This window comes from Gallinula chloropus, assembly GCF_964237585.1.
Source record: "Gallinula chloropus genome assembly, chromosome: 4".
Classification (NCBI taxonomy): domain Eukaryota; kingdom Metazoa; phylum Chordata; class Aves; order Gruiformes; family Rallidae; genus Gallinula; species Gallinula chloropus.
Genome location: NC_140088.1, coordinates 15484336 through 15497752, shown reverse-complemented (window position 1 = coordinate 15497752; position 13417 = coordinate 15484336). Strand labels below are relative to the sequence as shown.

The window sequence follows — 13417 nt, the reverse complement described above, 5'->3', positions numbered from 1 at the left end:
ACACCCCCCCCACCCCGAGAGCTGCTTCCATTGTGTGCCTTGGGAGATGAGTGAGAGCGCACTTGCTGCTTCTGTATTTGGAGCTCACTCGTGATACTGTACATGAGGGGATTACTTTCCCTTCCTTCCTGTCCTCTTTCCCCACCCCAAATACCCTCAGAAACAACTTTTTTTTTTTTCAAGTTCAAACAACAAGGCTAAACAGGTGAAATTTTAAATAATGATTGAGGATTTTTTTTATTCATTTAAGTTTCAATATCATTACAGAAAATGTTATGGTACAGAGTTGTTTAACATTAGTTTTATTTCTTTGCTCATTTAATTTCCACACGAATGCTGGTAACACTAATATCTGTACAAGATCAGTCTTTGATTTTTTTTTAGTTTTTAGTTCTGTACATTTTTAAATGTATTGGTTAAAAAGGCTGTCAGCACTTAAGGAAGCAATTTTTTTGTTTGTTGAAATAAAAGGTATCCAGTTACTGCCCAAGAGTACTGAGCTGGGTGGCTGCTGGGACAAGAGAGATCCCTGAATGCACAGCGAGGTGAGAAAACCTCGGGGCTTCATTGGGTTCCCAGTGCAGCCACTCTGCTTTTGGCACTGTGCACATCAACACGAGATACAAGATAAAGAACAAGCAGAAGCTCTCTGTGAAGCGGTTATGAAGCATACTAATAAGGGAAATCCAAGTGTTGTCTACGCTAGTATAAATAAGCAGACAGCCTTGTTTTAAGAGCATAAGTAGTTGTATCTCAAAGATGAGAAAAAACACAAGTTCTGCAGGCACCTACTGCTGTCTACTAAAAGCTACCGCTATCAGAACTAGCATTGAACACACAAAGCAATTGCAAGGAAAGGAAAAAGTTGCTTTGATATAATCAGAATAAATTTCTTCGTTAAGATTTGTTTTAAAGTTTTTTTTTTTAAAAGGTATTTATTTAAATTCCATTTGAAATATAATTCAAGATGTTGACTATACTGATCAACTTTTATCCAAATCAGAAAAACTAGCTGTGCCGTTGCATATTACAGGATACAGTCAATGATATGTGGACATGCATCAAAGCTTCGCTCTTGCTGGTGACATCATAGCCTTCCAATGACCATGACATCCACCACCTCCCCCTTGTGAAGCTCCACATACTGCTCTGTCTTTGGAGGTAGCATCAACAGTCCATTGGCACTGCGCATACTCATCAGACGACTGCTCATCTGATTCCCTACAGGAGAGGGAGAGAAAAATTTCAGTGAAGCTCCAAATGCTGCAACACACCCCACGGGAAAGAGGAGCTGTTCTTACGAAGATGGTCACGTTGCTGACTTATTCATAGCGCTGGGATCTCGCTGCTCCAAGGTGGATGGAAACAGAGAACTCTGTGGAGAATTAGCCAGCCTCTCATCACCTTGGCTCTCAAAACTCTCATTCCCTTTGCTGAGAGCTCTCCTAACCAGCTTTCCATATTATCTGTGCCTCGTATCTTCTCATAGTAAATTGCTTTTCTGTTAGAATTTCCTATCAAAATGACTTCATTTTTCAATTTGCATACCTATTTCCGACTGTACAAAGCTTAAAACCAGCGCAGTCTAGGATGTTTTTACTGCACTGTAACAGAGAAGTTTGGTTAACTGTGTTTTTCTTTCTGAACAGTCTCATTTAGCATTAGCAGCTTAGCACTAGTAGCTGAAGTCTTAGGCCACAAGAACTAGAGGAAAGCAAATTTTTTTGAGGGGGGAGCGATGGGGCAGGCGTTGATCTTCTCTCTTTGACAGCCAGTGATAGAACCCAAGGGAACAGTATGAAGCTGAGAGAGGGGAGGTTTAGGTTGTATGTTAGGAATAGGCTCTTTACTGAGAGGGTGGTTGGGTGCTGGAACAGGCTCCCCAGGGAAAGGGTCCCAGCACTGAGCTTGGCTGAGTTCAGGAGGCGTCTGGACGATGCCCTCAGTCCCACATTCTGACTTGGCTGGCCCTGTGTGGAGCAAGGAGTTGGACTGGATGATCCTTATGGGTCCCTTCCAACTCAGGAGGCTCTATGATTCTATGATTTTGAGAGACCACAAGCAAGAGCGTGTGTGTGTGTGTACAGGCAGGTTATTTAGACAAAGGAAGTTTTTTTAACAGTTCAGTTGGTAAGTCATATCGTGGCTGCAGTTTATTGTGGCATACATCTACTCATGTACACAAGTATGTCAGCACATCAGTCTGCATAAAGAAGGCTATATGAAAAAACACCTGCACATGCCTGGTTGTTTTTGGGCATAAATGTGGGAAGGCAGGGCACTAACCTGTACTCTGTGCCCAAGGTAGTGGTTCTTGGTGATGCCAAGTCAGTATGCACCGATGATATTCTGGGCGGGGGTCCAATTTTACATCACATGATAACTGCAGCAAAGAAAGGATGAAAAAGTCATGCATTCAGATTGCACTGTCAGACAACAGAATCAGCTGCACAGGTGTTTTTCCTTAAAAACAGTCTTCTTAAACCCTGCATTTTGGAGGCGTGATGCTATCTAGTGCAAGATCAAAAGCTGTAGAAGGTAAAGACTGCAGTATTTAAGGGAAATACAAGTGTGATATTATAATATCAAAGAGTATGTCAGAGCCTACATGCATTAAGTGGAACATTCCCAAGCTGTTCCTTTACTGGGAGTTTAAAGATAGTATTTCCCTGGAAAAAAGCCTTATCGTTTCTGCTCTTGGGATTACACTGCATAAAGATAAAAAATTTATTTGCATTCAAAATCCTGCTTGTCCTGACAAAAGAGAGATGGCCAATCTTTGAAATGAAAAGGCTTACAGGGAATGGCTCCCAAAGGAAGCTGATGGAACACATTGGAAAATTCAGGCCAAAGTGAGGGTCACTACAGATTGCTCTCTGGTTTAGAATATTCTAGCTGGGAGAGAAAGGAAAATCTGGATGCCTGTGGAAGTGCAAATGAGAGACACAGGATAAGCATTAAGAGAAAAGTGCATAGCTGAGAGCACTAGGAAAGCTATAAAAGGTAATGTGCTCCGTGGTGTTTTATTTGAAATAAAAATAGCCAAAAATACATTATAATAATGTTCCTTGAAACTGTATTAAACAGAGTTACAATATCCATGATTTCTTATACGGCTGAAATGAATCGTTTAAGGGAGTTATATTCCTTAGTGTGGGGGTCATGTGACTTGCTTATATAAGTAACTCAAAACCAGAGAAGCTTTAAAGTTTGTATTTTCAGTTGCTAATACAGAACTATCCAATTCTTCAGGCATTCCCAGATCACTCTGCATTTTTTACCACAGTTTAAACCAATTTTTAATTTTTTTTAAAACAGAAAAGCATCCTCCCTGCCTGACTGGCAAATGGCTGCCTCCATAGCTGTGTATCTTGCTCCATTAGATGGCCATCTAAATCTTACAAATTATGGGGCTGAATATTACCATTAACAGAGACCCAGAATGTACCTCTCTTCTGTGTGAACTTCCTTCAACTTCCCAGAATTAGTCTAGGGTCCAGATTCCTCAAACGAGACAGCCTTTCAGAGCCCAGAGAGCTGTGCTTCAGCATCCTGAGGGAATTTTTAGATAGAGGACAAGCTTCTTACCCTGGCTTTGATGATGGTGGGCCGAGGATCCAGGATACCCTGCATTTTCCTCAGTGCGGGAACAACAAAAAGATTGCAGGTGACAACAGCTGACACAGGGTTGCCTGTAGGACAAAGAACAGTAGGTGGTGACTCTCTCGTGATACACTCTGTGAAGTGCTGAAAGTGATCTTTGGAGCTCTAGAGAGCTCTTCATGCTATGTACAGGAAGCATTTCATTCCAGACTGGAGTGGCATGTGGCAAGTACACCTGTTGGAAGCTACACTCTCTGGCTGATGGTCTGCTGAAACCCTTCCCTGACCAGAACTGCCCCATGTTCCTCTTGTCCCACCATTTGCATCTGTTCACCTGTTGCCTTTTGTCTTACACCCAGATTTGTCTAGGTCCAGGGCAGGGTTTATTGTGCACTGGTATAGGTCACAGCTGATAGGCCTCTCGATTAATGATTAAGGTTTCCAAGAAATATGGGAAAATATCTTTTGATTCCCTAACTGAGTAGCAAAATGCTTTAGTAGTGGTTCTGAGAAGCCTACTGATTTATGTTTTCTGTTGACTCACAAGAGAGGTGTATGACCAAAGTCTGTCAAACACCACTTATCTTACACATCTGGAATTCCCTAGATGACAGCTCTAGAATAAATATGATCAGGCAGATGCTCCACTGATCTCTCCCCTGGAAGAAAATGCACTGCAGCAACTAAAACAAGAGGGAGGAAAAGCACTACAGATACATCTGAAAACCATCAGCTTATCAAGAAGAGGATTCCTGCGTAGTCAGAAATCCACACAAAGCCAGAGTAATAAGAAAAAAATAAATTCCTCCTGCTTTATGAGGACAGAGATTTGTAGCCAGATCCCTAAGGAAATGATTCTTCTGAACGGGTGATTTCCCCAGGCGAGGCAGCAGGCGGGAGGTGAAGAGATGCTGCCCTCTTTGGGTTCCACCGTACGATCAAGCTAAATAAATCACTCTGTGACACGTTCCTTAGCACTCCCTCATTTTTTCTCCATTTTCAACACTTCAGAGTGGATGCACTGACTTACATGCACAGAATGTCTACTGCGAGGGTGGTGGGATCAGTAGGAAAAAAACACTCCTGTACTCTAGTACCACTTACAAACCCCATGAGGCCGGTACACTGGCAAATTCTGAGAACAGGAACAATAAAGTATTCCTCAGTATATCCTTTTAAGTCCAGCTCTTCTGGGAATTTCCAGAAAATCCTTACAGGTACCTTTCTTTGGGATGTCAACACAAGACACAGAGGCTGTGAATGTCACAATTCTGTTTCATGTCTGTCATCTATGCACAGCAACAAACGTAATCTGCACAACATCTTACCTGGGAGGGCAAAGATTATTTTTCTTACACCATCAATATCCAGAGTTGCAAAAGTTGTTGGCAGGCTATGGAAAAGGAAAGCTATTTAATATCTGCACTAAGGTTTGACTGAACATTATGATGTTATTATTTAAAACATCTGGAAAAGAAAACAGAACAGGATTTTTCTCTCTTTCAGCAGTTTGTTAGCCACCCCCTTTAGTCCATACTGTGGGTACAGTTCTCTCTTTGTGATGACAGCAAATCAGAGCAGCAAATGGTAGCTAGTCTGTAATGAGGTGAACAAATTCTGATACACAGGCAGAGAAAGCCTGTGTAAAGAGTGCTCTCTGCATTTCAGAGCCTCTCCTGAGTGATCTTCAGTGACCTGTTATCTGGGCTACTACAGTTCTACAAATAGGACAGTAACGTGATGGCTCAGGAATGTGGCTGGGAAAGAAAAGGGACTCATGCATTAAAATAAAAAGTTTTCTATACACCTATGTTAATATCATCCTTTTAAACATTGGAAATGACACTTTATAGGAGCAGGCTGAATTCCTTGGCTTCATCTTGAGCTAACAACTGTTACGACAACACACAGCAGTAGGACAAGGGTTAATAGTTTTAAACTAGAAAAGGGGAGATTCAGGTTTGATATTAGGAAAAAAAATTCAATATGAGGGTGGTGGATCACTGGAACAGGTTGTCCAGAGACATAGTGGAGGCCCCATTCCTGGAGATAGTCAAGGTCAGGCTTGATGGGGCTCTGTGCAACCTGATCTAGTGAAGATGTCCCTGCTTACTGCAGGGGCGGTTGGACTGGATAACCTCTAAAGGTTCCAACCTTACACATTCTATGATCCCAACTATCACCTGGTCAGCAGATGAGAGTTGCTGATCAGCAGCACTGTTGGAGATTTGCCACACTTTGATCATTACTACCTGGTTTTGTATCTGCTAGAGCTAATCAATATCCTATTTTACCACAGGAAGTTGATGTTTGAAGTAAAATGTCTCTAACGTAATGGGAACTATGTGCCAGACTTCCAAATCTTATAACCTGTGCACAAACTGAAGTACAAAAGAAATCTAATTGCTAATTCATATTTACTGGAAATTCTGAATTCTGATCTGAGATTTCAACACTGCCATTGGTGAAGTCTTCCAGCACTTTCTTCAGTCAGGCACAACCTGACATTAGCTCAGCAATCCGATCAAGCAAAACAATGGTAAAATCCAGGCAGCACTATGCAGTCATGGGCACAACAAAATACAGGCACACCAGGTAAATTCTGGCTTCATTCTCAGAACTTACTCAAGGGGATTTTTCCCAATATAGTAATCACAACCCATATCTAAGGCTTAAAACAGCTAAAAAAAGCTGAGATGCAGTATTGACTATTGCACTACAGCTGATAAAAATAAGAGTGCTTATATTATGAATAAAATGAGATGACTAAACGTTTTGATAGCAGCAAGAAATGTCTTTCTTATGGTATAAAATTAACATGGGTGTTTGGGAAGAAAAAAAAACGTTTTTAAAGCTATTCTGGCTGTTTATTAAAATTTTATTGCTACAAGTTTGCAGAGGGATCACCAGGAGAAAGAATTATGTTTGCTTTCAGATAAACCAGAACAAGAATTTAATCTTCTGAATTCTCTAAATCAGGTTATTCATTCTTATCAGAAGCAGAGGCTGGAGTGCAGGTCCACGTTTGGGACCCACATAGGCTGTAGCAGTGCAACAGGAGCAGTGAGCAATTCCACACCGGGGCGGCACCCAGCACAGGCAAAAACATTGCACCTCTCTTGCTCTTCTCTTGGAAGGGAGGTGCAAGCACCAAACCCACATGCAGTTCTTCACTGGACTAGTACGCAGAGAGAGTAGAAGTATTTTCCCGTTTTCACAGCCAACACCCATGTTCTGTCTGTTCTGCCCCTTGGTAGCAGTTATGTGCTAGAAGGAATCATGCCTCAGAGCTGCTCCTGGCCCTGTGCTGCTGCAAACAAGCTGCGCTCCCTGGTTAGCGAGGCGGAGCTGCACAGGTCCCTGCACTGCCCTACCGCCAAAGGGAGCTCTCTGTGCTCAGCAGGGGTAGTTTTCATCTCTACAAAGCACACTTCCAGACTCAGAAATGTTGAGAACAGGTTTCTGAGGCAAGCTAAACACAAAGTATTATGTTTACTTTAAAATTACCGAGCTTAACATGCCAATCTGTGTAAATTAGCTGTCATTTCACCTCTCTCAAGAAATTGCTTGTTTGTAGGGAATTCTTAGGGAAATGCTGAAGGGAAATGAGATGCATGTTAAGCAAACCAACAGTTAAATATCCTTCTATTTCCTGATTATTTCATAAGAATGTCAGTACCTGAGCTCTGTGATCAGAATGAAGACTATGACAAGGTTTATGCCATGCTTGTTTCTCCCCAGTCCCCAAACCTGACTTGCAACAGCTATCAGAGATATATCTCTTACTGATAAAAAGCAATCTCTCTGTTCTGGTTAATTTAACCCATAAAGAAGATGCCTAATCTGAAGAGCACTGATTTTGTTTCTTCTCTCATATGTATCTACTATGTGGCTTATAGTATATTTGGAAAACTGAAATCTATTGAAGCTCCTATATAGGATATTTGGCTCAATATATCCTCCATCTATGCTGCCTAAGTAGAAAGATTTCTTACCCTGGTTTCATAAAAACTCTGCCAAAGTGAATCTGTGCGTGAAGATCAATATCCAGCACCTGTTTAAGATAGTCCTGTTTAAATTCAAAAAAGAAAATCGATTAAGTAACATCAAAGTGGCTTACATCATCTAAGCATTCAAAGCAATTAATTAGTATCAAGTGAAGATGAAAGACTTTTCATATCCTGAAAGTGCTACAGTCCAGTGGGGATTTTCCAGTATTGGAAAGAAAGTATTTTCAAGAAGAAGAGGCGAAGAACAGACTCATTTTAGGTGCCAAACCTGACTCCACGAGGACATAGCATTATATTTACTTAAAAGTCATCTGCAGCATCAGAATCTTAGAGGACCCCACAAACACCTGCTACTAAAACATTCTCTATGTCAAAGCCTTTATGGTTCAAAGTTAAGACTTAAAATCATCAAATAATTTAACTTTTGCCATGGAAGCTATCTACCAGTAGAGTTAGAGATCTCCTAGTACTTTTGAAACCAACACTGTACTGTAGAAATCATAGTTTTCCAGGATACTGTAATTATTGTAATTTCTTGGGGACATGGTCTAATTTACAGTGGTTGGGTTTAACAGTCCTTAGAAAGGAAAAATTGTGGATGGCTTGTGTGTTAGTTCAAGTTAAAAGATTTTGCATAAACACAATTGATCTAGTTATTAAAACAAATTGAATTACTTGTTTAGTCTTTATTGCAAATTTCTGTGCTCAAAGATGTAGTATCCTGTCTGTTGTGCTTAGTGAGATTAAAGACAGAGGATGTAACTGTTATCCATGAAGAGAGACTTTGGAAGCAGTAAATCTGAAGCTCCTTTTCTCCTTTTGTTTTTCTCTTTTTTTTTTGGGGTGGGGATGTGGGGGGCATGGTAATGTGTGTGTGTGTGTGTGTGTGTGTGTGTGTGTGTGTGTGTGTGTGTGTTCAAATACTTGGAAAGCAGCAACTTTTTTTTAGCCAGGCATGAATTCTCAAGTATTGACTGTATTAACCTTATTTTGACTATTTACTTTCTGTATGCTCACAGTCACTTCATTGAAACTGCTGACAGGTCAGTATCAGAGGGCTACCCATCAGTGGAACACAGAGCCTACTGACTTTACGCTGTTGCCTCCGATCCGGACTGGGAAGAAATTAGCCAGAAGGCATAAATACCTGTGAGACCATTCAGCAGTCCAGTCACTTCCCAGTGTTCTCGTGTCTGCACTATGTTGCCACTTTCAAAATTTAAAGACCAGCACTTTTATTTTTCTAGGAATATTGAGGACATCAATGGGATTGAAAGTAATTGGCACTGGTATAACTAGTTATCCATTTTCATGATGTATCCAGTAATATGATTTCTACTCAGAAAAGTGAGAAAAACAGCACTCATGTTTGCCATCTCCTAACGACTGTCTTTAGCATCTGTTAGTTATAAAAGGAGAGATGTTTCTTTTACCTGCCAAACTCACAGATTCAGCCTGGGATCAAAAAGTAATCTGAGTTTTCCTTCGCATAAGTCATGATTAATAAATGTCCTGCAGGTTCATCTACGCCCCACCAGCATCTGTGTATCCCTATTTTCTTTGATGGTTTTGGCACAGGGATTACCAACAGGAACTCAATCAACAATTCTGTTAATGATTCAAAAGGCAAATATATCAGCTCACTGTGTCTTGTATGTATTGCCTCTGTAGGACTATGAGGCGCAAAATGTGATCAAACTATTTTTGTAACAGATAGAGCTTTGGCATATTCAGGAAACAAATCTGCTGAGTAAGAAAAAGCTATTTATATACTCAGGTTGCTTTTCTAAGTACTTTCAAAGTAGCTTTATTCTATCTACATTTTACCTGCTCTAAGAATAGAAGGAAGTCTGTTGTCTTCATGTGCTATTAAGCAAGCACCTTCCTCATCACAGCTACATAAATCATTCCTTAAATAAAAACACATTTGCAAATCACTACCATCAAGAATTAAAATCCTTCCTGTTGTACTTTATCTGCTATTGTACAGTAACAAGAACAAAGGGAACAAGGATAACATTGAAGACGATTTTCTTAATTAGTTCACATTTAAGTGTTCCAAGACAAGTAAGATCCTTTTTTAATAAGTGTTAATACAAAGGTAGAGGCTCTGATGACAGACTCTGGCTTGAAATTCTTACATATATTGTATCAAGTCATACTTAAATTTAGCATACCTTTTCCCCCATAGATACACCTCCTGATGTAATGATCACATCAGCACGGCTGATACCCTCATTCAGTGCATTCAGTAAATCATCTGGGCTACAGAAAAGAACAGGCAAGCAGATTAGTGGCATTGAACTGTTACGAGAGGTAGTGTAAGTGGCCGTGCGCACACATACGGATGCATTTACAGACACGTATTTAAAGAAAGAGATGTGGCTCTAGGATAATATATGATTTTTTCCTTCTAAAGACTCCACAGTGCTCTATCCAAGTCAAAAACTGCAGCCTCATAAGCGAACATCCCACTGTTTGGCACCTTCCTAACAGCTTTGCAAGAGGAACAGTGTGGGACTGAAGAACAGTAATACAAGTGCCTAAAAGTATGTAATTTGCACAGTAGGTAGCAATATGAATTATGATTTAGATGAACTGACAGTGCTATATAAAGGGACCTGACACATGAAATTACTGGCCACCAAGCAGGCTGCAGTACCACCTATCTAGCTTATCTGATGTGTGCAAAAATGGGTGTAAGGCTCCACTTCAAACTTCCATCAGTGAAAAGTGGGAGTAAGTCCATTATCTTCTCCATTAGAGGGCTCTGCAGGAAAGACAGATGTGCATCCACTTCATCTTGAAAAAAACACAATCCATCCTGTTCAAGTGTCTGTTTACCTTCACAAGAAACAGTGTAAAGGGAGCTGGAATGTTCCTCCATACATAAGAGTATAAATGTGGAGGTGAAGGACAGAAGGGTAGCAGCTGAATATATTTCAGGTTTGGTGTCTGAACTTTTGGGTTTTTTTTAAGATCTAAAGTGGAAACTCTGATGTGGGCATTAGCTATCTAACAGCAGTACTGATGGTAATTCAGGGCTTCAAGGCATGCAGTGGAGAAATTCAGTGATACAACTTACACAAGACCAAAGGAATCCAAAAGAATTTCCACTATATTAAATGCATACTTTGCATTTAACATTTGTGAACTGAGCAGAACCTGACCAACGGCTACGACTGTATGTACTGTTGCTTCAATAGCGCGTTTTTACTTTAATGATCCTGAAGTTTTCCATGGGAGGCCGTTCCTCCTTAGAATGCAATGGAGTGAGAGGGTAATAATGCCTGTGGCTGTATAAAGGACTTCTCCTGGAGTACAGCACCTCAGTTAAATTCCACCCTACAGTTACAAAATGCCACAATAGGTTATAAAGGTACGTGGGCTACCCTTCTGGAAATATGTTTGTATTCACGTAAAAGACAGAATCACTGTAGTTATTTTGGGGTTTGAATTAGAAACAGGAAAGGAATTAGAAACATTAGAAATTCTATGCAATTCCTCATTGACCTTTCAGAGCCTAACAGAATCTGTGTGTTTCAAACGGTCTCAGAAAGAAAAATACTTTCCTCTGTGCATCCTGTCCTTGGTCATGGTTTAGTGAAACATAAGCAGCAGTTAGAATTGTGGTGCTGTGTGTACCACAATTTGTGTAATGCAAGGAGGACTGCCCTCCCTCACTGAGTAGGTATCTCAAGTGCATGCAACCCTGCACGCTACTTCTCTCCTCAGCAGAGAGCCCTTGAGTTATGCCCTGGTTATGCCTTAATGGCAGAAAGACTCAAGACCTTTTCTACACCATGTCCAGTGACTGATGCCGCACCTTCTTTGGCATTACAGTGTGCTCATCCTGCAAAACTTCCTGTTTGTGTTGGGTCACATCCACTTTTTAGGCTCATATTGCTTTTTCAGAGGTGGGCAACAAACTACAGCAGAAAGAAGGGCTGAATGCTGGTGCTATAGTGTGAGCTGTAATCCGTCAGACATAACATACACCATTGTTTTCTTTTAAAGGAAACAGTAGCTGCAGATATTGTGACATGCCTCCATAACTTTTGTTTAGGGTACTGGGTATCCTGGATACTCTAAATGGCCTATAATAAATGGCTGAACTCTGTTTTATCAGGGAGAAGAACCCATTTCCTTTTTAGTTCTTTAGGAAGGTAAAACATTTTCTCAGCTGCTCTCTTGGAAATCTTAAGATCACTTCTTCCAAAAAACAGCATAGGTCTTCACTAGTTGTGAAGGCAAGAGGAAAGACGAAAATCTCTTGCTGGCTACCGGCAGTGTCTTCTTCAGAACCAATTGTTTCACATTGATTGTCTAAGTAGCAATCTGTAATAAGGTGATTGCTTAAGATTAGTATAGAGTTTGCAAGAGCAAAAGTCTCTCAAGATCTAAGTATTCTTTAATCCTTGTGAACGAGGATACTGACTGGAATACAGCAAGGAAGACACATTCATTACACGGGTCAACGCAGGCCTTCCTGAAGCTTGATGACACTCATGCCACTCATGCCACTATCACTATGCTAAGACTGCTCTCAGGGTATCTTTCTTGGGTTGTGATGCAGCTGAGGCCTTATCTGGAGCTTGCTCCAGGCTGTTTCATTTTATCTTGCCTAATTATTTAAAAGTTACTCATAGGTAACAAGACCACCTGTCTGGGGACATCTCAATTCTGGATTACTGGTGTGCTTGCTTTTGGTAGTGGCTTGAGAATAATGGGAGGAACAGTAAAAAGCAAACGAGTCTATAGTTAACTGTGGTTAAAATTAAATGAAGTGCTCCTACTTACATCCTGAAAATATATGTCTCTCTGTGTATGTGTGTGTGTGTATATTACTTAAGAAAGGAAAAAAAGACCCAAACCTAAAATAAGCCCAAACTCAAACCAGGTGAGGGGTCGATTCCCACCTCTGGTTATGAGGGTTACACACCACTGGAGTAGTTCCTCATACAGACTTTTATTACATCATGTAAAAAGTTGAAGATTACTGGAACTGCTGCTTTTTTTTTTTTAGCATTTCCAGTAGAATGACCTGCATAACATAGCCCTTTTTTATCATCTGTATCATGCAAGACATTTAAAAATTGAACATGAAAACTTTATCCAACAACAGCACTGCCTATCATCTCTAGATAAAGGCAAAATCAATCGGATTCTGAAAGATGTGATAGAAGCTTTATCGTATTGAGGCTGGTAGGTCCATGACTCTGCAATTAACACAGTGCACTCCTTACAGGAGTCACCTGCTGTTATCTTCAATCAACACTGTAGGGAACATTTTCCTTGACCTTAGTTGATCTAATGCAGAGCTATCAGTCAAACTGCATATTAAGACACATTTGATATAATCAGACAGCAAGATATGGTTTCTCGTTTCATTTGTTGCGTAACAATGAGCAGCTTCTCCTTTGGATTGACACAGAAAGGGAATAAATCATTGAAGACTATTAACTTCTGAAAGAATAGACAAAATAACTTCGGCATCTGAGCATAACAGGACAAGATTGTTCTAAAAGGCCCGTGACAAATCACCATGACACTGAGAAATAACGCTTGTCGTCGGAGCAGGTCCAAATCAGAAGCTATATTCTGAAGCCCTGGCCATTGCTAGGGGCAGGATACTGGATTAGATAGACTAACAGTCTAATTTACTGTAATAAATCCTTCAAAATGTCTTGTGAAAGTGCTATTCTTGGATATTTTTTCCCCTCATGGACAGAACTATAACAGGTGCTCAAATATAATGGTGAATACCTTAATCGACGTAAAATAGATTTTGATAGGTAGTCTCA

The 13417-nt window shown here is 40.4% G+C and overlaps 1 protein-coding gene across 1 annotated transcript in view; it reads right to left on the bottom strand.

Annotated features, from left to right (window-relative positions):
• Positions 1 to 218: 218 nt before the first annotated feature.
• The window catches only part of GPHN (gephyrin), a gene marked incomplete at its 5' end in the record, with an annotated part of 281057 nt that continues 267858 nt past the window's right edge, over positions 219 to 13417 (bottom strand). Inside the window, 6 exons of the mRNA XM_084262827.1 lie at positions 219 to 1221; positions 2287 to 2383; positions 3589 to 3692; positions 4932 to 4996; positions 7599 to 7672; positions 9791 to 9878. Of these exons, the coding sequence (XP_084118953.1) occupies positions 1088 to 1221; positions 2287 to 2383; positions 3589 to 3692; positions 4932 to 4996; positions 7599 to 7672; positions 9791 to 9878 (562 nt within the window). The 3' untranslated portion in view covers positions 219 to 1087. The remainder of the gene's footprint in view (positions 1222 to 2286; positions 2384 to 3588; positions 3693 to 4931; positions 4997 to 7598; positions 7673 to 9790; positions 9879 to 13417) is intronic.